Source organism: Acinonyx jubatus, chromosome A2, assembly GCF_027475565.1.
Source record: "Acinonyx jubatus isolate Ajub_Pintada_27869175 chromosome A2, VMU_Ajub_asm_v1.0, whole genome shotgun sequence".
Taxonomy (NCBI): Eukaryota; Metazoa; Chordata; class Mammalia; order Carnivora; family Felidae; genus Acinonyx; species Acinonyx jubatus.
The window spans coordinates 45723342-45750797 of NC_069383.1; the positions used below are offsets into that span (position 1 = coordinate 45723342).

Genomic DNA, 27456 nt, shown 5'->3' on the forward strand with positions numbered 1-27456 from the left:
CAATAGGGCTAACAGCTACCACTTACTGCTTGCCATTATTGCTTGTGATGTTCCGTACATGTCCCTCATGCTTACAACTCCAAGTTGGGTGAATTTTTTTTATATTAAATATAATTTATTGTCAAATTGATTTCCATACAACACCCAGTGCTCATCCCAACAGGTGCCCTCCTCAATGCCCATCACCCAAGTTGGGTAAATGTTATCATGCCCATTGTGAAAATGGAAACATTGAGGTTTGTGGGCCTCAAATAACTTACTGCAGTTCACACGAATACTACATGTGATCGGACCTTTTTCCATTAACCTACATGTATCAAATCTTTGGCTTTTCTCCAGTTAGTCCTGTATCCATGCCTGAAGAACAAATGAGAATATATTGGCAGTATGTGTTTAATGAACCTTTGTCACTTTGTTTTCTAAGGGTGAATTCTGGATTATGGTAACTTCTACCATTTTGCTAATCAATATATATGTCCTGAAGCCATCTTATCCTCCTTTAAAAAAGTAATATAAAGTTAACCTGAACTAATTTACACTCTCAAGCCTACAGCTTATAGCTAAAAGGAAATATCCACTGAGTCCCTTGGCCGATGGAAAATATTAGCAATGGACCCCAGTGTGGTCTGGCATCCACCCCTGCCATTCTACTCTAGGGAACAAGAAAGGACATTTCAGGAGTCCTTGTGATCTGAAAGCATAAACATAGCTGCTAAGTCAGGAGTTTTCTCTGTGGTTCCTTCTGAAGTAGGTTTCAAAATATAAGCCATAACTTACTCTCAAGTCAGATGACAAGAGTGTCTGATACTCTCTCCTCAGAAAACCTTCCTTAATTATGCGGTATAATATAGTTCCCTGTGTCCAGACACTCTATACTACATTACCCCATTTTCTCTTTTTATAACCTTTAAAAATATCTGAAATTTCTTGTGAGTTAATTAATGCCATAAATATTTATTGAACACCAATTATGTACCAGGATATGCATATGTCCTAAGGATATGGGCATACAGTATTGAATGAAACAGAAAATCACGATAGTCAAGAGGCATATATACCTTTTACTTTGTATGTCACCTCTTCTTTTTGTAGAGGATTTGTCAGTATTATTTATAGCTCTGGACACATAATGGATGCTTAGTAAATATTTGTTAAGTTACTAGAGAAAGTACAAATCTGCAGACCTGCATGCAGAATTATTTTTCAGATAAGCCGATGAGCTCAAGTTAAGCCTCATAGTCCCGTCTACATTCTCCGCCCCTCCAAAAGTAAAGGTATTTAGCTCCAGCCTTCCCTTGTAAAGCATAATTTATTGGAAACATTCATGGACTCACCTCCCCAGCCCCCTTATTAGATGTTTGAGAAAACCCTGGATGTTGTATAGGTATTTTAAGCATCAGATGGTTTGTATTAAACAACAATCAAAAACCTGGGATCCAGGCCACTGGATGGTATACTGAAGAGGTCTCTAACCTTTAATGTAGGTGACCTGGATTCAACTCCTAACCTTGGTGCATATTAACTGGTTGTTCTCTGGCAAGTTACTTAACTCCTCCGAGCCAACGTCCAGCAGCTAAAAAAGGTAATAAGCTGACGGCTTGAGCTGTTGCACAGGTGACTGTGAGGAAAAAAACACATGAGCTAGAAAATATTGAAGCTCTTATTAATGACAAGAATGCCACAAATGTAACCTAATGTCCTTATGCTGTACAGAGAATGATAAAGAGTTCAAAATGATATCTGCATTTCTGAGGAGCCATTTCTCAAATTCAGGAATGTCCAGAGTGTTATTGGGTATACAACATAAATATAAACATAACCACTGGATCTGGCTTCAGACCGAAATAAAACAGACTGCTGATCATATGGGAATTTAAAAGAAAGGTGGCCTTAACCAAGAATATCTTTCCTTCTGGTGTATCTTACTACCTGATATTCTGCTAGCGGAAAATTTAAAATCCATTGTTCCTGAATAATAACATAAATGTAGGGTCTGGACCAAAATGCTAGAAGGAACACACATTTTTTTCTTGCAAATATCCTACTACAGCTCCAGGAAAGAAATGTGTTTTATTACAAAGACATAAAGGGAGAGAGGTACTTCTAGAATAGTGGAAAAATAACCTCCAAACCCTCCTACTCCATAAAAACAACAGGAACACTGCAAGAACTGTCAAAATTAACCCTTTCATAACTCTAGAACTAACCAAAGTCCTGTAACAATCTAAGGAACATATATTCAAGAAAAAAGTAGCTGGGGGCACCTGGGCGGCTCAGTCAGTTGAGCGTCCGACTTCGGCTCAGGTCATGATCTCGTGGTTCTTGAGTTCAAGCCCTGCATTGGACTCTGTGGTGACAGCTCAGAGCCTGGAGCCTGCTTTGGATTCTGTGTCTCCCTCTCTCCCTGCCCCTCCCCCACTCATACTTTGTCTCTCAAAAATAAATAAATGTTAAAAAAATTAAAAGGAAAAAAGTAGCTGGGTATAAACAAGAACAGTGAACCTTTCCTGAATCCCGTATCGTCGCCCCAGCACCTTGGAACAATGGTAGCTGTGAAAGCCAACAGCTCTAGCAGTTATTGGAGGAAGCAGAAAGGATGTGGAAGTCCCAGAAAAGCCCCATTCCTGGGGAATTGTCACTCTGTGACCTGTGTGACAGCTCTCTGGTAGGAGTGTAAAATGGCATAGCTGCTTTGGAAAACAATTCGACAATTGTTCAAAATGTTAAACACAGAGCTACCATATGACCCAGCAATCACACTCCTAAGTATATACCCAAGTGGAATAAAAACGTATGTCTACACAAAAACTTACACATAAATGTTCAAAGAAGCATTATTCATAATAGCCAAAATGTGGAAACTACCCAAACGTCTATCAACTCATGAATGGATAAATGAATTTATGTCATATCCATAAAATAGAATATTATTCATCAATAGAAAAAGGAATAAGGTATGGATATAGGCCACAATATAGATGAATCTCAAAAATGTCATGCTAAGTGAAAGAAGCCAGTCACAAGAGACCACAAATTGTACAATTCCATTGACATGAAATGGCCAGAATAGACATTGAAACAAAAAGTAGATTATCAATTTTCATAGGGAGAGAGAGGGCATCAGATATGAAGAAGTGAGTGATAATGGCATGGGGCTTATTTTTAGGGTGATGGAAATCTTCTAAAATTAGCGATAATAGTTACACAACTGTGAATACACTAAAAATCCCTGAATTGGTACACATTATAAAAGTGAATTTTATGGTATATAAATTGTATCTCAATAAAGTTATTATAAAAAAGAAATGGAAGAATAAATAAAAATGCATGAGGGCAGAACTAGAAGGAGATGAAATCACCTGGTTTTAAGAACAGCATACTTCTTGGGAAGCTACTAGAGATATTCCTCCATCAAAGTGAAGGCATCCATGAGACAGAGGAGAGAAGTACTCCAAAAATAGGGACTCCAACAAAGATTCAATCCAATTATAATCCAATTATTATATGTATATATATACTGAGAAGGTACTGGAAAATGTAGAAAGAGTTGGCAATATGCACAAAGGAAAATAAACAGAAAGAAAAAAATGCTTTTCCAAAATACCTTGGTCCATATCTTTTATTCAGCATCTCCATATAAACCTTCAGTTTCTTCAATTTCCCTGACGAACACGTCAGTGAATACAGTATTTGATATAAATATTTGAAAATGATAGTCTGATGGACACAAAAAAATCTTTTTTTCCTCTTTAAATTCAAAGCTCTTTTTCCATATCAAGTCAGTTCAACAGAAATCTAGGATACTGGATTATATTATCTTTGCAAGGTTTTATCTATGTGACCTTGATTTCACTTAAGCCTCAGGGGATTGGCCATCTTGACTTTCTGTCTGTGTTGCAGACTTTTAGGGAGGAGCTTGATTGTCTGTGAATCATAGGTGGAACTACAGCTCCTGAGAAATCTTTGTTGATCTCATTCACCCATTGAATAGTTTTGAGCTTCTAATAGATGTCAGGTCCTACACTAGACACTGGGTAACCAGGGTGTGCGTGTCAGGGGCTTCGGACTGTGAGCACGTAATAATTTGTTCACTTTCCAGTTTTAACAAAGAGCAAATACTGGTGTCTGAAATAGTCTTATTTCTAAGAATTTATACTATCAATATTATCTATCAATATAATAGGAACAATAACGATAAAAAACAAACTTTGAAAGCCTCCATAGACCAACTCGACCCATTTTTCAAAGAAAGTCACTTCATGAAAATAGAGTATCTGTAAGTTCGTACCATGTTGTTATTTTATAAAATACATTTTAAAGCCTATTGGTTAATGCGTCAGACCCTGATCAAGGTTAAACCTGTGTGATTGCCATGCAGGTGGGCAAATTGCACATGCTGCAGGAAATAGACCATGTCAGATATGATCGTTGACGTCTGTGTGGGCACCAGAAGCCGACGAGAGCTGGCAGCGGGAGAAACCAATCAAAATCTCAGCTGCTCTGGCTCTGTGCCTCTCTCTAACCTCTCTTCCCAGGAAGAAGAATGAGCCTTACCTCTGGCTTCAACCTGCCCAGGGAAGGCTGAGGCTGGGAGGGGGAAATACCGACTCTCTTCCCAAGGTGAGGAGGGCAACCAGAATGAGATCCAGTTAGGAAAGGAAAAACCCTAATATTCAAAGCCTCTTACTAGCACCCGTTTTCCTCCCATTGGGATACCTTGTTTGCCCAACCTTTTGGGCCTCGTGCTTCTCATAACAGGATGATGTTCGCTACACCAGACAAGAACCGGGAACTTCCTTCCGACAGATACTGAAAAAGGAGCTGGGAAGCGAAGATTTCCCCCTTGTGCTTTCTCAAGCCACTGATCTTCATACTACTTCACATTATGTGGGATTTTTGGCAAAAAAACCCTTTTAAATTAATGGCCTAGTTTCTTGATTAATGGCCTTGTTAATTAATGGTCTTGTTTCACCTTGAAAGGTTTTATACTAGCATTTGGCTAGTTATTAAAGGGTCATAGAAACCAGTGGGGTGGGGGGAGTGGGAGGGCTGAGCTGGGGCAAGAATAGGGGATAAAACACAAGAAAAAGAGCATCTGAAATGTGTTGACTTTACTGCCCTTCCTTCCTCTTTCGTGGCTTCCATCAACGACCTTGGCCACATCCTCCCTTCCTTTCATACTCTCCAATCCAGGATCAAAAAGATCAGTGAGAGATTGACTTTCTAATCCCCTACCCACAATCTCTCAGGCTAAAATGAAATAAAGGATTCTTGGTTTCATATCTGACACAAACTATCTTCTGAAAAAACTCTGAAACATATCTCTTTCTTATTAAACAAAAAGATTTTATAAGGACATGGCAGGGTAGGTCCTATTTATTTTCATGTCTAGCATAGTTCTGTGGGGATTTGAATAATAATATAATATTAATATCATAATAAAATAATTATTATGTATTAGGTCTGAATTTAAATAAATTTAACTCCTGGTTAAGTCATAAACTTCAGTTTGGTCCCTGGTTTTTTTTGGTGTGGATGACTTCAGCTATATTAATATACCTTGATTTAATTAATGTACTTTGATTTCCTTAGAAATATAGCAGTGTTTTCTCTGTTGAACGATGACTGTAGTTTTACCTACATTTTTATATTATGGTAGTAACTTGGCTATTCTAACATAACAACATTCAAATTTTACTAGGAAAATAGGGGAGTGTTTCAGCAAGAATAAAAGCTTGGGGTCAGAATTCTCGAATTCTAGAATTCTGTGAATTCTAGCTCAGCCACTCACTAGCTGAGTTAGTTTGATACAAATTACTATCCTCTCTGAGCCTCAGTTTTCTCATCTAGGAAATGGGAGTAAAATCCACTTTTGGATTGTTTGGATCATTGTTCTGAGGATAAATGAAGAATGTAAAGTGCTTTGTATAGTCCCTGGCACACAGAATGCTCAATGAAGATTGATTCTGGTTCCTTAAACCCATTCCCCACGCTAACCCCTCTGTAGATGTGATGCCAACCTTTAGCTAAGAAGATGCATGAAACAAATCCTTAAAAGAAGTAACAATCTAGTTAGGGACATATGTCTTACACCAGCTAATGATAATTCAAGGCAAACTGTGTTAAGGCCTATAGTAAAGGCATATGTCAAAATTTATGGGAGCACTGAAGGTGTATCCCCAGGGAACAGGGTTCTTGGAAAAAGTGATAGAAGAGTAGTAACTGAACTGAGACACTGAAGGATGGGTGAGATTTGGCATGTGGAAAAGGAGATCAGAAGTGGATTCCATGAAAAAGCAGCAAGGTACTACAGAGACGGAAAAGTGGGGAATGATGGAGGACACTGAGCACCCCAATATATGCAGGGTAGGCTATGGGAGATGAAGTGAGACTGCCAGGATGGACTGGGGCCAGAATCAGACCGTCCTTGAGTTCAATCCTAGGGAGATTCACATTCACATGTATAGACAATGAAGAGAAATCATTTTTAAAAATTATGAATAAACACTACAGCATGCTTTTGGAGGTAAAAGCTACCAAACACGTGCCGGGCGTTGTAACTACAGAACTCAGCATCAAGCAACTGCCCCTTTCATTCCATAGTGGATAATACCAGGCTTCACGTTATTGGAACACACTCAGTCAATTAAGAAAAGTACTGATTGCCGGCTGCAAAATATCCCCATGGTGCCAAAATGTCTGTGGAGTGGGTGGGGAGGGGGAGGGAAGGTGTGATAATTAAAAGAATTGTTACTTGCGATGTCACGGGAGCCAATGTGCGAACTCTGCGTGCTGGGAAGCTAGAGTGCTCCCAGCTGCCACGGGGAGGGAGGATGTGGTTTGATCCCTGGCACCGCTCCTTGGGACAAGATGAATCACAAATGTGTTAATAGTGAGGTTCCATGTCATAATGTGCCAGATGGAGGTGGTTACATCTCTGATTGATTGCCTCCTGGCCAAGACAGGGGTTTTCCAGAAGGCAAAATTTGGCATTGGAGCTCTAGGGATCAGCGGGTCTTTATTTTGGTCAACGTGGACCTGACATTCTCGACTTTATGAAGTGTGGCTACCCCCAAGACACGGGCAGCCAGAACAGTATGTGGACGAGGAAAAAGATGTGACGAGGGGGTGATATGTGGAAGAAACAGCTTTGCCCCGGACAGAGTTCCTCTGGCTAAATGTGGCTGTTAAGGAATCCACGGGTGCCCTGGAAAGAAGGGGCTGGGGCTGGGTGGGGAGGTGCAGTAGGCACCCTGCTTGTGAACGAATCAAATAACTAGAAAGAGAAAAAGAAAGTCAAGGAAGAGAATGAGCAAGAAGGAAAGGCTTCCCAGCTTTGGACACCAGAACCCCACAGCAGCAGAGTCCAGATGCCAGGCCGAGGCCACCGGGCAGAAACACAGAGCAGAGCACTGCAGGGTGACCTTCCTGCCTGTTCCCTCCCACTCCCCCCAACTGTAACCACCCAGCTCTTTGTTGTGGTGGTTTTCTCCCCCAGCGCAAGCTTCCAACTCTAAACAGCCAACTACAAGGGCAATAACCGTGGCGTCCTACTGGGAACTAACGCAGTCTCTCGTGCAGGCGCTGGGTCCTAATACAGGACAGCGAATAAAGCTTCATTACAGAACAATGGAGTTAGCTGCCAGAGCCTACAGATTTGAATAAACAACAAATAAGCAACATCTGCTCCAGCATATGTGTATGGTAAAAAAAAAAAGTCACAAAATAAAAGAATTTGTAAATGCCAAAAGCAACACTAAACTGCCAGAGCTACTGTAGAGTGAATTTTTAATTGCACATGCAAAGAGGCAGGCTGTGGGTATTAGTCTCACATATGTCTTCTCGCTGCCAACCTGGGAGTATAGATGAATTTAATTAAATAAGGATTATCCCTTCTCCCCAGTACAATTACTTATTTATAACAATGATAAAATTGCCTAATAAAAAAATTGCAATATTTCAAAAACAAGCCTAGAAAACACCCTGCTTTCTGTGTAAGTCGTTCAGGGCTGTTTGAGTCTGAGTGTGTCTTTTAAAATTAAGTCTTTGCCTACTGCCAAGGAAGAAAAAACAAACAACAACTCTTATCATAAAGCCTGCTGCAGTTAAACAGCCAGAGACGGCATTACGGGGAAATATAAAGAAGATACAGAGCAGCCTGGGAATTGCCTTTCGTGGGGTGTGCAGAAAATTAAACAATTGGACTCAAATTGAGGCCAGGGGACGGAGCCAAGGGACAGGGCCACTGAGGCTTGGGCTTCGCCAGTGTCCTGCTCCTAGTCTGTTTTGTGAACAGGCAGTCGCCGGTGATCAGTTCCCTTTACTTCGCCTATCTCTCTTCCCTGTGTGCTAATTCCCTGAAAACAAATAACACTACCCAAACCAAACCAACAACAAAAGAGATGGGCACTCCAGCCCCTCTGCTCAGTGCCAGTGGGGTTCATTTCTTACCTCCACGTTAGCAATCCCCATCATCAGGGAGGCCAGCGGTGATAATTCAAGTATGAAACTGTAGATGGCAAAGTAGATTCATGTGTAAATAACCACAGAAATCACTATCTTCTGGCTCTCGTGATCTAAGTTTATCTTTGAGCAATTTTGTTGTTTTAATTAATAGCTGTTCTGTACTAGAAGCTAAGGCAAGTGCTAAGAGCTTGTGACCAGGTGCATTCTCTCAAAATCAGTTCAGAAGCCAACCAGAAACAAAAGGCAGTCAGGGGCTCCGAGGTGTGTGGCTGGGGGCAGTTGCACAATTTCTCTACCTCAGTTTCCTCATCTGTGCAATGGGAATAGTAATGGTAGAATCCACCCCCCCCCCCAAAGGAAGGATTCAATGAATTAATACACGTAAAGTGCCTGGAACGGCACCTGTCATAGAGTTAGCACTTAATAAATGTTGCCAAGAATTTAAAGGGATGCTTTAGCAAGGCACTCAAGTGTGTACTTGGCTCTTTCCTGGATGTTAGTAGCTTTCCATTTATCTTTTGCTTTTCCTTCATAACATTTACCATAGTAGTAATTCAGTAATTAGTTGGTTTCCCTGGTTATTCAAGAGCTCTACGAGACTAAGTTCTGTTTTGCTTTCATTTGTGTCTCCAGCACCTAGACCAGGTTCTTATTTGTATAAGCGCTCATTAAATATTCACTGAATGAATGAATTCAGTATGGGAGGAGGACTAGATTTAAATTCAAAAGATCCTGACTTGAACTTGGTCCTTCTTTTGCCAGCTATGTAAACTCAGGCAAGTTGCTTAATTTGTTGATGTCTTATCTCTAAAGAGGAAAGAATAGTATGGTGATTACATTAAATAATGTAATTGAAACTGCTCAGGACACTGCGAGTCTGGGTGTCAAATGTTAACTGTTAATTTAACAATGAATTGCTTCCTGGGGCACCTGGGTGGCTCAGGTGGTTAAGCATCTGATTCTTGATTTTGGCTCAGGTCATGATCTCACAGTTCCTAAGTTTGAGCCCCACATCAGGCTTTGCGCTGACAGTGCAGAGCCTGCTTGGGATTCTCTCTCTCTCTCTCTCTCTCTCTCTCTCTCTCTCTCTGCCCCTCCCCTGCTCTCTCTTTCTCTCTCTCAAAATAAATAAAGAAACTTTAAAAGCAACCAATAACCCCCCCTCCCCCAAACCCAATGAATTGCTTCCTAATAATGATTATAATTGACTGGAATATAGAGTTAAGCAACAGATTCCATGTATATTCAGGTAAAACAACTTTCTGAGAGATGTTGCTGGAATGTGTGCAAACCTAAAATAAAGTAAGTCTACATTACTTAGGACTAAATGCAACATGCAAAAAGAAAGCACCAATCCGCTGATCTGAAAGGAATACACCTATTGAATGCAGTCCTAATTTACAAATACCGAAGTCCATGCCAATAAAATCATTAAAAATACCATGCATTATATTTTAAGACAGTCATTATACTCTGCCCACAGAACACTGTTGCAACATTAAATCACCACTGTTGAATGAGAAGGTAAACTCTTCTGGCGAAGGTAAGAGAAGTTTAGATGTTGCCATATACGGGATTCCCTAATGGGTCAGGCACTGTGCTAGGTCTGGGGATGGTGGGTAGATTAGACAAGATTCCTAATCTGAAGCAGAACATAATTTAGCATAAGGGAGAGAGACATAAGCAAATGGTTAGTGTTTTTCCAGATGAGTCCTGTAGAGGTGTCATTGATCAAGGCTACTAACAGCACAACGGGAAAGTTTACAGGTAGAGAAAAGAAAGGAGGAAGAATACATGGACTGTGGAATTTGTCTGCCTAAGAAGAGAATGGGGTGGGGGGATGGGCTAAATGGGGGATGCGCACTTGTTGGGACGAGCACTGGGGGTTCTATGTAAGTGATGAATCCCTGGGTTCTACTCCTGAAACCAATACTATACTGTATGTTAACTAACTTGAATTTAAATAGATAAAATTTTAAAAAGAGAGAGAATGGGCTGTCTTTGGTGTTCTTAATCAGTACACCAGCCCCTCTGAAATAACAGAGATGAGAAGAGAGAGACATTGTGAAATTGAAAGAGACTAAACAGAATCTAGTTTAGTTTAGTGGTAACTGATCAGGAAGAAGACCAAAAGACCAACCAGGAGACAGGATATAAAAGGTATCTCTTCAAAGTTACCTTTTCCAATCTGCTTTGGAGCAAAAATCCTATCAGTAAAACCTTAATAATTTAGCTCTCACTAAATCCCCAAATATACTCAATTTGTAACTAGGTACATTTAGCATTATCTTGGATGAATGATTATTTATTCTGTTGTGGACAAATGAGCAAACACAGAGAAGTACAAGAAGGAAGAACCAGACGTCATTTATTATCTACCTTGCCATTGTCTACACCATATACACTCACGCTTTCTCTATTTTGTTTTTTTGTGAGAAGGTTGAGGGTTAGAAACTTGCATTAAAATTTTTAACTTGAACTGTATAAAATACAAAGAAAGGAAAAATATTACCTGAAACCCATCACCCTGAGATGGTCACCAAACTATTAAGTGTAGCTTAACTTATTTTTTAAGTGTATTATATAGATTATATATGTAATTTTATATAAGTGAATTGAGAAACACATTTTATTTTATGACTTGCTTTTATCTTTTAATTGTAAGTCTTTAACCACTGTGGCAAGAAATACCAGTTGTCATTTTTGATGACCAAATGATATTCCATTTAATTTTATTCCATTCCAAATAATCCTCTATATTGGACATTTAAGCTAGTTTTTCACACCTCTTTTATAATTGCCTTAGGATAACTTCCTGGAGGGTATATCCAGGTAGGAAGATAAACACAGTTGCAAAGTTTCTGATACATATTGTTATATATTGCCTTCCAGAAAGCAATATGTATTCTGGCCAACATTAGATTCTATGATTTCTTAAACCTCCATTGATTTAATAACTCATTTGCCTGTTTTAGTGTAATTTAATTCATATTTCTCAGATTACTACTGAGGTTGAAAATCGCTTTGTTTGCATTAGCTTGGTTAATAAAATTCCTACTGACACCTTTATTTTTTGTTCAATTTTCTTGCATTGGGAAATTTCAAACATGTACAAAGTATAGAAAGTAGCATAATGTATATCTATTCCTTGTAACCACCTACAGTAGTATTAAAATTTAACATTTTTTCATAGTTACTTCAGATTTGTTTTAAAAAGGAACCATTACAGACACAGTAGTCTCATTTACCTGGGTTTATCCCTTCCTGAACTCATTTCCTCCCTCCTAACCTCCCAGAGTTAACCAGGATCCCGAATTTGGTGTTTATATTTCCCTTGTATATTTTTGTGCTTTTACTTTGTATATGCATTATTAATACACACCAACTATTGCTAAAGTAAATTTATTTTATATATTGTATGCATCTAACTGATTTACTTACTTCCACCTTGTACTCATGGTATTTTTCCATGTGGATAAGTTAACTTGTTTGTTTATTATCGTTGTGGTATATTATTCTACTCTATGACTATGTTATGATAGCATTAACCTTATTCTTATTGATTTGATTGCCCTTAGGTTGTTTTAAGTTTTTCACTATTTCAGTGTTGCAAAAAATGTTTTTATACGTTCATTCACATCTGCATATATGTAATGATTTCTCTGGGCCATATCCTATGAATGGAATGGCTGAGTCAAAGGGTCTGTGCTTCTTAAACTTTACTGGATTTTGCCAAACTGCTTTGCAAAATGGTTGTACCAATTTATAATCTCATCAGCTGTGTAAGATTTCTTCTTTGTCACCAATACTTGGTAGAATTAAATTTAAACATTTTTGTCAGTCTAAAATGGTATCTAATAATTTAAATTTATCTGTTCCTGATTATAATAGGGTAAAGCATATTTTCTTCTTTAAAAAAAAATTTAATGTTCATTTATTTTTGAGTGAGAGAGAGAGAGAGAGAGAGAGAGAGAGAAAGAGAGAGAGGGAGACACAGAATTGGAAGCAGGCTCCAAGCTCTGTTAACTGACTGAGCAGGAGCCCCTCTTCTTCATTGGTTAATTTTTCTGTGAATTGTGTACTAATTTACTGTGCATTTTTGGTTTAGTCATTTGCCTTTTTTTTTTTGCTCACTTTTAGAAATTATATATTAATTCTGGAAACAAACATTTTGCTGTGCATAGGTTGTAGATATCTATTACTTTGTGACTTCGTTTATTTTTCAATTGTAATATAGTTGACCTGTGACTGGTCTTTGAACTTTGTTTATGCTGTCTTTGTTGAACCAATATTAACAATTATAATGAAGTCATGTTATCCATATTTCTTTTTATAATGTGCTTTTGGGTGTCCTGTTTAAGAAATTGTGTCTTACTCTGAGGTCATAAGTATACCCTTTATTTTCTTCTGTAAGTAGCAATGGTTTGCTTTTCACAGTTAGACCTTAGCTGTACTTGGATTTATCTTTGTTAATGGGACAAGCTAAGGGTGTAATTTTCTATCTTTTTCATATGGATAACCAATTCATTGTATCAATTGTGTTAATCCTTTCTCCACTGGTTTTGAAATGCTTTCTCTGACTTAGCATTTCTATACATGTAAGGGTCTGTTTCTGACCCCTATTTCACTGATCCATCATCTTTTTAAAGAAAAAAAAATTTAACAGTGGTATAACACCTTAATTACAATTATGATATAAGTGTTGATTTCTAGGAACATAAACTTCTCCTCCATGATCTTCATTATTATCTTAGCTCTCCTTGGTCCTTTACTAGGACATAGGAATTTCAGGACCATCTTGCAGGTTCCACACAAAAACAAAACAAAACAAAGCAAATAACAGCCCTATCAGGATTTTATTGAAATTGTACTGTACATTTTATTATTGGTGGATATTTGGTTTCTTCATAATATTGAGCTTTCCCATTCTTGAGCATGACATAGTCTTGCTTTTATTTAGGTCTCATTAAGAGACACGGTAATATTTTATAGTTTTCCCAACAAATATCCTGAGTCTTCATTTAGGTATATTCAAAGGTACTCTTATAGGTTTATTGTTGTTGGAATTGTGAGAGAAATCTTTTTTTTTTCTTTAATGTCTTCCTAATTGGTCATTGCTGATGCCTGGAGATAATACTGATTTTTGTATTTTGCTGTTACATTCAACAAAGTTGCTAAGCCTTATTATTCTATTAATATGCCTATTAGTTCTCTTGGGATTTCTATGCAGACAGTTATTTTGCCTGCGAATGTGAATAGTTTTTAAGTTTATATACATCTTACTTCATGGTGTTGTCATTCTGCTTTGACCTTGAGTTCAATGTTGAATAAAAGGAGTGTAGCAAGTTCTGTTCCTTGTTGAATGGGATTTCCTTGAAGGTTTCCTTGTTAGGATTGATATTTGGCATGAAGATTTGATAGATGCCTCTCAGATTAAGAAAATTTCGTTCTGTTTCTACTTGCAAATAATTTTTCTCTGTTTTGATTTTTAATCATGAATCATGTTTACATTTTGCTGTCTTCTTTTTTCTGCATCTTTTGAGATTCCTAAATTTTTTTAACTGTTGATAGAGTATGTTTGAAGTGACTCTACCAATGTTGATCCACCCTCAAATGTATGGAAAAGCACTACTGTTAAGTTGTTAAATGTTTGTAATGGAAGAAATCTTTGTATAGCAAAAATCATAATCATTTATTGTTTATGATGACAATATATACTCTCAGCTTGTCATTTACATTTCAATTTTTTATGATTGTTTTTCATACATACATAGGTATATTCAATGTTTAGTGAAAAACTGGGGGCACCTGCGTGGCTCAGTTAAGTGTCTGTCTCTTGGTTTTGGCTCAGGTCATGATCTCACGGTTTTGTGAGTTCAAACTGTCCATTGGGCTCTGTGCTGACAGCACAGAGATTCTCTCTCTCCCTCTCTCTCTGCCCCTCCCCCATTTGTGCTGTCTTTGTTTCTCTCAAAATAAATCAACTTGAAAAAAGTCATGAAAAATTAATTCAATTAGCTATTGCACTTTAATCAAGCTTTAAAAATAGGTTTCTGTTCCAAATTTATATAAAATTCATCTACATTTATACTATTAGCCCTTTTATAATTTAGGTGCCATTTTTTTATATTTAATTATCCATCTGAAATTTCATTCATCTGAAAGTTCTGTTGGTGAAGAGTGAAATATTTTATAAGCATACACATCTTTTTCATAATCCATCAAGTTGATCATATCATTTATTTCCTTTCATAATTTATCATAGTAGTTGATAAATTATTTTAGTTTTTCAATTGTTGAAACATTGAAATCTTGGAATAAAAGATTTCAAGGATTAGACTATTTCTGGTGCTCTACTACATTTAAATCATCGTTTCTTTATTGAAAATGTTTAGGAGTGCCTGGGGGGCTCAGTTGGTTAAGCATCTGACTTTGGCTCAGGTCATTATCTCACAGTTGGCGAGTTTAAGCCCTGTGTCAGGGTCTGTTCTGACAGCTCAGAGCCTGGAGCCTGCTTTGGATTCTTTGTCTCCCTCTTCCTCTGCCCCTCCCCCACTCTCACTCTGTCTCTCTCAAAAATAAATGAAACATAAAAAAAAAAAAAAGAAAATTATTACATCTGTATTCCTAAGTAAAATTCATCAATTTTATGAGCCAATTTAGTCAATTTTGAAACCAAGTGTTGTATTTTTTTAATCTAAGAGGAATTGGAAAGATTTACAAATGTTTACATTACCTGGAAAATTTACAGAGAAGAGCAATTATCTCTTGAAAAACTGGAAGAGTCTACTCATGTAACACTTTTGGTTCGGTTTTGCTGTTGTGCATTGCTGTTCTTGCAGGTTGCTTTTGATAAACTTAATTTTTGTTTGTTTATCCCTCTCTGGTATTAGTTTACTTAGGAGTTCTGCTATGTTATTTTGTTAATATTTTAGGTTTACAATAGATATGTATATATAAATATGGCAACATAAATATAAAATTATATAAAATGTGGAAATATAAATACAGTAAAACCTTGGATTACAAGTAACTTGTTCTGCAAGTGTTCTGCAAGACAAGCAAACATTTCAAATAAATTTTACCTTGATAAATGAGCAACGTCTTGCAATAGGAGTAGTACATGACATCGAATGTCACGTGATCACAACTGAGCCAATGGTTCTCGAAGTTTGCTTTGATATACAAGTGTTTTGAATTGCAAGCATGTTTCTGGAATGAATTATGCTGGCAAACCAAGGTTTTACTGTACATATATTTTCCGAAATATCCATGTTAATTATCCCTGTTTTTAATTATACCACTTGTATTTGTGTTCCTTTATAATTTTAGCATCAGTTTTTCAGATGGTATAACTTCTATATCAGTGGTTCTGTCTTTTCTCTAATTTTATTTTGATTATCTGGTTTTGTTTGTATGCACTTCTCTCTTTTTATTGCTCGACAGCTTTGCCCACAAAAAAGCTAATGCTTTGATTTTACTTATCAAATAACTTGTTTCTGCTTTCTCCACTATTAATTTCTAGTTCAATAATCTCTAACTTCCAAATATGTTTTTTTTATGATGCCTTCTTGAGGCAAATAATTCATTTTAGTTGTTACTTATTTGATAATGAAAGCAATTAAAGCTATGAATTTGCCTCAGATTACTGCTTCTGTTCCAATTCTTCAATTTTATATGAAATATTCATTATTATTACTTAAATGATCTGAACTTATAGCTTTACATGAGCATTTTCTGCACTTTTTTAAAGATGGAGAACTCAGTCCACAAGTCCTAGATTTAGTATTTTGTTTTGTTTGTTGGGAGGAGGAAGTATTATATTTTTATTATTGAATTCACATATTACTGCATTTATCCATGGCAAGGTAGCTCTTACATAATGTGTGCACGTGTAGCAAATCAATGAAATAATCTTTGCATTTACAAATTATTAGCCCTTCTAACAAAGTAAATCAAGAACACTGATAAAGAATACTTATTTCAATATTTTTCTATTATGCTCATATTATCAATTATAATATTAATGTATTTTCTACCATCTTCTATTATGTCATGCTTGATCAGTAAAAGACTGAGAGGAATATTAAAATGTTTCCCAATTTTGGAAGAGATGTTGTTCAAAGGGTACAAAGCTGCAGTTAAGTAAGGATAAGTCTAGAGATCTAAGAACCATGGTGACTATAGTCAATAATATTATATTGAATATTGAAAATTAGCTAAGAGAGTAGATTTCAGGTGCACTTATCACACTTATAAAATGGAAACTGTGAAGAGATGATATGCTAAGTCGTTTGACTACTGTAATCATTTCAGTATGTATGTGCATATACATCATGTTTCATACTTCAAACATATAATTTTGATTTAAAAATTAAAAGATACAAAATACAAAGTGTACAAAAGTTTTGGACTGGTTGTCATGGGGAGCAGAGAATTAACAACAAAATTCCCCATTTTATTGTGTCAATTGCCTATAGTATTGCCAGAATTTTTTGCTAAGTAGTGTTATGAAAATAACATATGCACATGGTAACAAAAGAAAATTAAAAGATGCCAATTAGTTTAAAACATGTTAGTTTCCCTTCTGTTAAGGTACTTCCATTAGCAGTTCCTGAGATATTCTTCCAGAAGCATTCTGTGCATACTTTCTCCCCTTCATAGAAATAGATAACTCTTTTAATAAAAAGAGGTGTCTATATAAAACCTTTGTACATATTTTTTTTCTCATTTAACAACTGTATATCTCAGAGACCTTTTCATATCAACACAAAAATATCTGCTTCATTTTCCAAAATACTGTCTGAATAGATTTTAATGTAAAAATGTACCATAATTATTTAAAGCTAATTTATACTTTGGGGCACTTAGGCTGCCTCTAGCTGTTTATTATTACAAATATATTTTTGCAATCAAAAACCTTGTGTGTACATTGGAGTCTACTGATGGGTCAAATCCCAGAACTGGAATATTTGCATACATTTAAAATTGTGTGACATTGACAGATTATACTTCAGGTAATTATTATGATTTTAACTTACAACCAACAGTGGGTAAGTGTTTGTTTCACATTTTTACTGTCACTTGGTATTACTAAACCTTTAAATATTTGTGACTTAGAACCACAGTTGATTATTATCCGTCATGGTTCTGGGGGGTGACTCAGCTCGGCTATGTGGTTGTCGCTTGGATTCTCTCATGTGGTGGCAGTCAGATGACATCTGAGCTGAAGTCATCTGAAAGTTTGACTGGATTGGACATCTTGGATGCCTTACTCACATGGAGGCTCATTCAAGTCTGTCCACCAGAGTGGACACTCCCATGTGGCTTGGGATTTTCACAACATGAGGGCTGGGTTCTCATAGGGAATGTTCCAAGAACAAGTATCTCAAGAGCCAGGAAGCAGCCAGGTGGGTTAAAGGCAACACTCTACAAGTAGTAAAGCATCATTTCTGCCATATCCTATTGGTCAAAATAGTCCACACACCTTCATTTTTGAATGAAGTCATCTTTTTAACTTTGAGTCAAAATTCATTCATTTATATTCATATATATAGAAATATAAATTCATCCATATGTATAATTCATACATAAATGAATTCATTCAGTCATTCATATATAAATAAAAGTAATAATGTTCCCCTTTGCCTGTTAATAGAAATAGAACTAGTTTTACTTATTTTTTTCTCAGTTCTATTTTTTCCTGGGTTTATGACAATGTTTTTGAAAGTAATAAATTACATTTGCTTTACTTTAATTCAGATTTTCTTCATTAGGCTAACCTTCACCCATCTTACTTTGCTTTCTGAATTTGAAATGAAATGGAGATTGGTACTTTTGCCTAACGTCCTAAATCATTTTTTGGAATGATTGGGGTGACTTACATGATATCAGTAGACCTCTTAATTGAATGTCAAGGAAGGCAGTTCCTATTGGCACGGGGACCTCCAGCTTCACTGAGAAGCATTTAATTAGATGAAAAACAGATGCTTATTTTTGTCTTATAAACCTCAATGCAGGTTATGTGGTAATTACTTCAAAGAGCAGGATAACAATTTATGTAATCAGCAGGACCCTATAATTACTAATGCATAATTTCTAAACAGCATTTAGCAAAATGAGGCCCATACATACACTTTGTAATGAAAAAGATGTGTTTGACACCACACTAAATTAAATTAAAAATTTGCATATTTTCTTCCAGGAAATGCACTAGCTTCATCTGCTTTATTTTGCTTCACTAATCCCTGTCTACTTTTAGCTCTGTTATAGGATCATGGAAATGCTGAATCACAATGATGGCTGAATGGGAGCAGAAGGATGAGGTGTAGAGAAAGCCCTCCTTCTCTGCTGTCTAAGATTATGTAACATGATTCTGAGAGATTATTTGGAACGTTACATCTAGGCAACTTGTTTCCATGGAGAGTTTAATATGAAGGTCCTACAATCACTTAATTTAGAATGTAAGTGCTCGCAGAGAACTTAAAAATTACCTCCACTTGTCCGAGGCCCAGTAAAATGATGTGACTTTTAACATCAAGCGGTTGTCAGTAGGAGTAAGAAATGACTCATTCAGTGAGTCCCAGTCCTTTGTGGAATCCATTCCACTCTCCTGATTAAATCACACTGAGTTAATGTTGGACAAACCACATGTTGCATTAGCCCCAGGGACGTTGAACGTTTCTGCAGTAAGTCTTTTGAAATTTGCATGCACATTGGCATCGCTAGTATGCCTTTAATAGTAGTAGGTGGAAATAGTGGTGGGAGTAAATGGCAGTGCAGGTGGCTACATATTGAGAAAGTTGAGTGCTAGTTATTTACAGTTTCTCTCTGAAAGACCATCGATGAAATTGGACACCTGGAGAAATTCTTACCTGCAATTCCTGAAGTCATGTCAAGAGGATTACCCGTCTCTTCCTCAAAGCTCTGGACCTGAGACACCAAAATACATCAATCTCATTAGAAATGTTTTCATAACAAATTCACTTTATTTATTTAATCAACATATAATGAGTGCCTACTGGCTACCGCTAAGAGGATTAACCATGATTTCTAAACCCAAAGAGCTTACACTGGGGGGCAGGCAGGTGGCATGGTACAAGCACTTGGGATAAAGACTCAAAGAACTAAAGATCAGGAGAGGGAAATGGGGGAATCACTTCTAGGTGGGAGGAATAGAGACCCTGTCTGGAAGATGCGGCATTTGAGTGAGACTGAAATAATAATAATATTATTCTAGATTTTTTTTTTTTTTTGCTCCTAAAGAGCTTTAAATATACTTGGAGAATGAGAGTTATTTCCTACATTTAATTTTATTTCTCTGAGGGATTTATTTATGACTTGGTAAATTTATGGAAAGCAATTCAGAAAATTCACAACTCAGTTGCTATACAGAGCTTAGATAGCTCAAAGAAAATTTGTTTTCCAAATTGATAGAGCAGAATTTATCGTTAAAGTTATTTTCAGAAATTAATAAATACTACTCTACTGAGAATAAAATTATGGGTAAAACAAAATAATAAATATTTCTTTTAAGGGTGCTTGGGTGACTCAGTCCATTAAACATCTGGCTCTTGATTTCAGCTCAGGTCATGATCTCAGGGTTTTATGAGATGACACCTGAACTGGGCTCCATGCCTGGCATGGAGCCTGCTTGAAATTCTCTCTCTCCCTCTGCCTCTGCTCCTCCCTGCTCCTGTGTGCTTTCTCTCTCTCAAAAAAAAAAAATATTTCTTGAAAAGTAATAAGATAGAGTACTACAGAAACTTGATGAATAAAAAAAGTTAAAGAAGGTAAGAAAACAGTTCCTGTTGATATTTTAGAGTTCATTCTTGCAGGTTTCCCTTTTAATATGATGTTTTTGGACATCGTTATGTAATCAAAAATTTTCACTCAAAACTTAGAAGGAGAGCTTCTTTCCCCACGTTGTGAAATTCCTTTGAAAACACCATTTTTCATGACTACAATAGGCCATATTTTGAAGGTACATTAATTTACTTAATGGTTCTCCTAATGTTGGAATGTTTTCTAAATTTTGCAAATAAAAGCAATGGTGAGATGAATATCCTTATATATAAATCTTCTTCTACATGTCATATTATCCATTTAGGTTCATATCTGAATAGTGAAAACTGAATCAAAGGGCATTTAAACATTGCAGCACAAGTGGCCAGAAAGGGCCATAAACTCAGGAATAAAGAGAAGACCATGAGGTTACAGCTTAGCAATGTAAGAAGAACTATTTATTCCCTCTTTTTAATCCTTCATCTGTTTTCTTTAAAGTTGTTTTATACTTATGGTTCATTAGACATATTTCTTAACATTACTTTTATTGGTTTTGTAACTCAAACCAGGGTGCACCTTGTCTGTGTACTGTATACATGTACCGTGGACATTTTCAAGTATAATAAGAAAACTCTTCTGCTGAGATTATTATCATGGAGGAAAGTCCACTTTGTGTGATGTAAAGTACATGGTCATCTAGGGAAAAACAACCCCAGACAACAAAATCTCAACAATTCAGAACGGAAACCAGGTGTATTCCTGGGTTGTTTCCCCTGAGCCAAACTTATTAATAATTTTTTTTAATTAAAAATAAAGGAACAGTTATAAACTTTGGAAACATTTTCCACCTACTCAGGATGCCAATTGGCATTGTTTAATAGTAGGGTCAATGTTTCTTACATTTAGTTCTAGGAGCAGGATCCCTGTATGGAAGCGAGAGGAAGATTAAACATGTTTTATAGTGGCTATAAAGAAGCATCCTACCTTGACTTTACAATTGCAGATGCTTCATTAGGATTAAATTCTCTTAATATGTTTGAGAATTTAAAAAGAAAGGAACAGACTCAGTTTTACTAGGTAAAATTAAACAAAAAATATGTTGATTTCTGCACTAAAAAAATCGATGCACAATTTTCTTGGAATCATAGTTTTGAAAAGTGAGCCAAATATTGTCAAATTCAGCCTGTAAGTAGGACTTTAGGGGAGCATCATAGATTGATCAGGAGGTAATTTTGGCCAATCACAGTTGAAATTATGATAGCTAGATATTTAAGTATATTGGCTCATGTTTTAAATGCCATGAAAATCTGCCAATTTCACACATATTTTTCATTTCTTATAATTGGATTCTTAAATTTCCCATTAAAAAATGACTATTAAATCTGGCATTAGTTCCTGTTTAAGATGCAACGTACCCAAGCTTCATTTACTCATCCATTGGTATTGAGTGAAACAAATATTTTTCTCCCAGACTGTGATGAGGACATAATATTTTAGGTATACGTTTTAGAAAAACAAAATTCAAGTAGTGAATTTCCTTTATATCATTTTGGGGGTTCTATGCCTTGGATACACATATAGCCTGTCACACACACAAACCTGGGCAAATATTAAAGAAAGACCAGGGACAAAGTTGGTTATAAAGTTCAAGAGAGTATTCTGTTTTTCTATGGATGCCACCCAGACTAAATTAATATTATCAAATATTTTTGATGTTAATTTAATCATTCACAAATATTTATTGAGTCCCTAGTATGTGCCTAAAAACATATGAGCTTGGGGTACCTGGGTGGCTCAGTTGGTTGAGTGTCTGACTCTTGCTTTCAGCTCAGATTATGATTTCATGGTTCATGGGATTGGCCTTTCACACTCACAGTGAGGAGCCTGATTGGGATTCTGTCTTACTTCTCTCTCTGCCCCTCTCCCACTTACACTTGTTCTCTGTCTCTCTCAAAATAAATAAACATCCTTAAAAAAATAAAATAAAAATAAATTTATTTAAAAAACAAAGAAACAGGGGCGCCTGGGTGGCCCAGTTGGTTAAGGGAACGACGTCAGCTCAAGTCATGATCTCGTGGTTCATGAGTTCAAGCCCCACCTCAGGCTCTTTGCTGACAGCTCAGAGCCTGGAGCCTACTTCGGATCCTGTGTCTGTCTCTCTCTGCCCCTCCCCACTCATGCTCTGTCTCTTTCTCTTTCTCTCTCTCTCTCTCTCTCTCTCTCTCAAAGATAAATAAACATTAAAAAAATAAAAACAAACAAACACACAAAACATATGAACTTGTATTATTTTATTTTGGGGCCTGAGTGTCTTCCCACCTCCATACATACCACCAGAGAGCTTTGCCTTGAATAATTGCTATTGAAGAATATTTGAAAGTGTACCATGTAAGAACTGACACTCTGTTCTGAATCTTTTTTATCCTGAATGTAATATTATCTCTCCCTGTCCTCTCACATATAGATGGTGTCCAACGGACCTTATTTTCCTCTAAGTCAATCAAGCTTGAAGCATAAAAAAATTTCGTAAACGGACAGTAGAGTCTGTGAGGCATCCCAACAGGCTGGGGATGGTGAAATTTCTTGTTTGGATCCTAAGTAATATAGCAGACTGACAAATGGACTGCAGATTTTCTTGATATTCTTTATATTACTGTAAGTACTAGTCTGGTGATTAAGTAATCTTTGCAAGATTGAAATAAAAGAAAATTTTTCTTAGTGGTACCTCAGTTTATCTTCAAATCAGGGCACTAGATCAAAGGTCTCCTTTTTTTCCTCCATTTATAATTAAAAAAAATTTTTTTTAACATTTATTTATTATTGAGAAACAGAGAGACAGAGCATGAGCAGGGGAGGGGCAGAGAGAGAGGGAGACACAGAATCAGAAGCAGGCTCCAGGCTCTGAGCTGTCAGTAAACAGAGCCTGATGCGGGCTTGAACTCACAAACCGTGAGATCATGACCTGAGCCAAAGTTGGACGTTTAAGCGACTGAGCCACCCAGGCGCCCCTCTCCATTTATAATTTTTATTTATCTGCAGGCTATTGGTTTACATTCAGACTAATATTTTAAGGTTCTTATTTTTTAATATTTTAAGGTTCTTGAAATAATTTTTGACATAAGACATGTATACACATAAACATATATGCATAGATATTAGGATCATCAACAGCTACATATTTTGAGGCAATTTTCATATCTTTGTGGGATAGGGAGGGCTACCAATAGGCATATTCACCTAATTCCTCTTCTTCTTTTAAGGTTATGGGTAAGTCTTACCTCCTGCAAGTTTCTTGATCCTCTCAGCCCCTTGGCTGTTTAAGAACCTATCTTCTTGGGGCGCCTGGATGGCTTAGTCAGTTAAGCATCCGACTTCAGCTCAGGTCATGATCTCACAGTTTGTGAGTTTGAGCCCCGCATCGGGCTCTGTGCTGAGAGCTCAGAGCCTGGAGCCTGCTTTGGATTCTGTGTCTCCCTCTCTCTCTGCCCCTCCCCCGCTCGCACTCTGTCTCTGTCTCTGTCTCTCTCACAAAAATAAATGAACACTAAAAAAAAAAAAAAAAAAAAAAGAACCTATCTTTCTGCTCCCTAGATGTCCCAAACATGTCTAGAGTGATATGAAAGTTTACCGGTAGAGCTGTCACTCTCCCTGCATGTTACTGTGCCCACCCCTGCCATTGCACTGAGGTTCCCGTGCTGGCAGGTTCTGCACTCCAGAGACTATCAGAGCGCCTGGCTTGTAGAGGGCTTCTAAGAAAGGTGGTCCCACCTTGGGATTTGCATATAAATATTCTGCCCCACTTCTGAATGATTTACATGATGAAAGGGAAAAAAATTTGCTCTTCCTTTGTCATAATATTAAAGAATAGAGAAATGTGTGAAAACGTGTATATATTTTTTTAAAAGACTGAGAAGTGCATGTAAGGGTGTCATCTAAATGAGGGTGAAAATTAGCATGAGTGAGTGAAGGGGAAGATGAAGGAGCAGACTGTGAAATATGTGAAGATATACATACATGCACATATAGGACAAAAAATCTTTTGTTTACTGACATTCCTTAGCCCTTCTCCCAGTCAAGAAAGAGAAGTTTGAGGAATTACCGGGCTCTGACCCTGGATAGATGGGAAATAAACGATGTGGGGAGGAAACCAAATAGGCAGTGTGAAGAAGCAACAAGTGAGGAAAGAGTCTGTAAAAGTATAATCTTTTCCCCATCACATGTTTCACCCCTGTGTTTTAAGAACAAAATATAGGGTGATCAGCCTGCATAAGATGTGGTGAAAAGGATGAAAGCAAGCAGGCACTGATGTGTGAACTTCAGCCAAGCCACAGGACCCATGCCAAGAGGCTCTGTGGTGCGGTGCAGTCCCAGGAGAATCCAACAGTGAGATAACTATCAAATGCATTCATACTTTTCCTGAGTTGACTCATGGTGGCATAGACTGAGACTGATGCTGACAGCTGCGTGGTCACCAGAAGAAGGGGGGCCAGCCCCAGAAAGGTGTAGTGGCATAGGAATGAGGTTGGTACTAAAAGTTCTTGGTAGACAGAGTTGTGAATAAATATGTATGAAATGGAGGTCAAGTTATGTGAATATCGATAAACTCCAAAGCAAACAAACAAATAAAATACTAGTCCTGCAAAATCAAAACCAAACCCGGGTCCCTACTTCTTTGTCCAAGGCCTTGTATTAGGAGTCACGGGGGACATATTTCCAAGATACATCTCCTTGTGGACAAAACCTGGTGGTCAAGGAGCTGACAGACTAGCAGGGGAGATGTCATTGAAACACATGTACAGTCTCTGCCATACAAGCTCTCCCTGCCAAGGCTGTGAGAATACAGAGTGGATGTGTGGGCAAGTTTCACTGAGTGGGAAGTAGCTGAACTGGCTCTCAAAGACCATTGGTGAAACAAGGAAAGTTAGAGTGGATGGAAGCATGCTAGAATGACCTTAAATGTTTTAGACTAAAAACAGGAATTTGGAACAATAAGATATAAAGCTGAGGGGTTGAAAGGTGAAGGGGTTAACTGAGGGTAGAAAGCAGAAGATGCCTTGGGAATGCTTACTTCCCTTAGAAGTTGAGTGTGTAGGTACAACACTGACCTCTTCCATTTCAAAGGAGTCTGGTACTTTGCCTGCAAGATGAGAGAGGCTCTTGAGCTTGTTAGCTTGGATCGAGTTCACCTTCTGAGTTCTGTCCTTGACTGACCGCTCAGACATATAGGAAGGAGGAGCCCTCTTGGCCAGCGTGGATGGGTGAGGCCATTGCTTGCCCAGAAGAGCTTGGGGAGAATGACAAGGTACCAAGTCATCACAGGCTTGGAGAGACGAGTGTTCTGCTGAAGGACACAAATGACTTTGGTCATGGTTGTTTGTCACAGCTGCTAATTCTGCTCCATATTCTCCTGATTTTGCAGAGGCAATGGAAAATTTGCCCCTTATCTTCAATGACTCTGACACTTCTGAGCTGCAGTCCTTCGCAATACTCTGCTTTGAAGCTCTCCTAAAAAGTCCACGTGTTCTTCTTCGATGTTCTTGGGCCTCACTCACTGAGGTTCCTTGCACATTTCCCCCTCCATATTTCTCTTCAGCTTTATTCTGCAGGATGTTAACATCATTCAGCAAAGATGAGAAGGCATTGGCTACATGGTCCAGGATCTCTAGTTGTCGGAAACGACCTGAACGATACAAGAAACACACAATTTTTAGACTGGGTCTTTTCAATGAAGCTGCATGAATGTAGTAAAAACTGAACAGGTTGGTAAACATGTGATTTTCAAGATGGGAAGGACTTAAACTCTTGAAACTTAAGTTTTTCTCACTATGTGCCACTGGTTATTATGGTGGTGATTCCTCAACATAAGAAGATGCCACTGTGTCTTGGGGAAAGCTAATAGCTTTTATATTTAGTTAAATATGCATAGCTATATACACTCATATATGCCTGTAGTTTTTATGTGTAAATCCATAAAAACTATAGGCAAGGATCAATCTTAATATTGTATATTAAACTAAAGGTTAAAGAGTGAAGCTAGCTCTTTCATGTGAGGTGAACTCGAGTATTCTTCCGTAGCTTTAGATGGCAGATACCATAATCATCACCTCCATCGTCTCTACCTGTCCTGTCACCTACAGTGTGCAAAGTTCATGGAATATGGACTCAGAAGGCCTGGATCCAAATCCCAGTTCAACCAATCATTGGGTGTGCGATGTCAGAGTAGATGAATTAATAGAAATATGGTGCTTAGTCCATGCCAAGCACATAGTAAACAGTTTCTTCATCAGGAGAATGAGCGTAATAATACCCATCTTATGCATCTCCCACATCTGTTGTGAAAGCACAATGCTATACAGTAGTTAGAGTTATAAATATGTAAGACTCTGGAAGGCAATATATCGTCCTCAGTTGTCCGAGGGAAGATAGTCATTCATGTGAAAATCCATTTGTCTTTTCAAATGAACCAGCTCCTCAACTTGTAAGTCCTTCTGGGTGGTGCATGTAGGCAATGTGCAATTATTGACTTAATTAGCATGTGGAAGAGACCTAGTGCGGATAGGCCAATTTGGGGACACATTGTCACTTTGAAAGAAAATGGTGAAGAATAGTTTTGGTATCTCCAGATCATAAAACCAAAAAGATGGAAACAGAACATTTTGTTTTTATTACACAACCTTTTCTCAACCCCAGTGATAACATGCAGGGTTGCATAGCTCAGCAAAGGTCAAAGGCCATGTTGGTGATTAAGGATACTCTCCTCTGTTCTGTTGCTTGCACCCTCAGGACTACCGACTCTTCCGTGAGCACATCCTTGCATCTACCTGCTCCCTCTACTTGAAAGACAAAGACATTGACTACTGATCCTTCTACTTTAAAAAATGTGATGGGCTTTTCGTAGAGGATTATGATATTCTTTCAAGATCTAAAGGAATCTTGGGTTCTGGATATTTTCAGAAGCATTCTGATTACATTTTTCCTCTAAATTCAGCTTTAACTGAAACAAAATCTTTCTTTGTGAGCCCAAGGGTATGACTGAATCATAATTCTATTTTTATGATTGCCATCCATCCATCCTACAGCAGATTTTTATACTTAGACTAGGAATCTATCCATTTAACTGGGTAAGTCAATTCAGAGAACAGAGTCTTACGGTGTTGGATGAGTGGGTGTTTTGTGGTTTGTTTGTTTGTTTGTTTTGCCTTTGGT

At 37.4% G+C, this 27456-nt stretch overlaps 1 protein-coding gene across 3 annotated transcripts in view; it reads right to left on the minus strand.

Moving 5' to 3' along the window:
* ITPRID1 (ITPR interacting domain containing 1) overlaps positions 1–27456 on the minus strand; it is a 110589-nt gene that overhangs the window by 35884 nt on the left and 47249 nt on the right. For all 3 annotated transcript variants that reach the window (XM_053218256.1, XM_027075785.2, XM_053218257.1), the window contains 2 exons: positions 25356–25930; positions 19341–19398 (listed from right to left, as the gene is read on the minus strand). In XM_053218256.1, coding sequence (XP_053074231.1) covers positions 19341–19398; positions 25356–25930 — 633 coding nt within the window. The remainder of the gene's footprint in view (positions 1–19340; positions 19399–25355; positions 25931–27456) is intronic.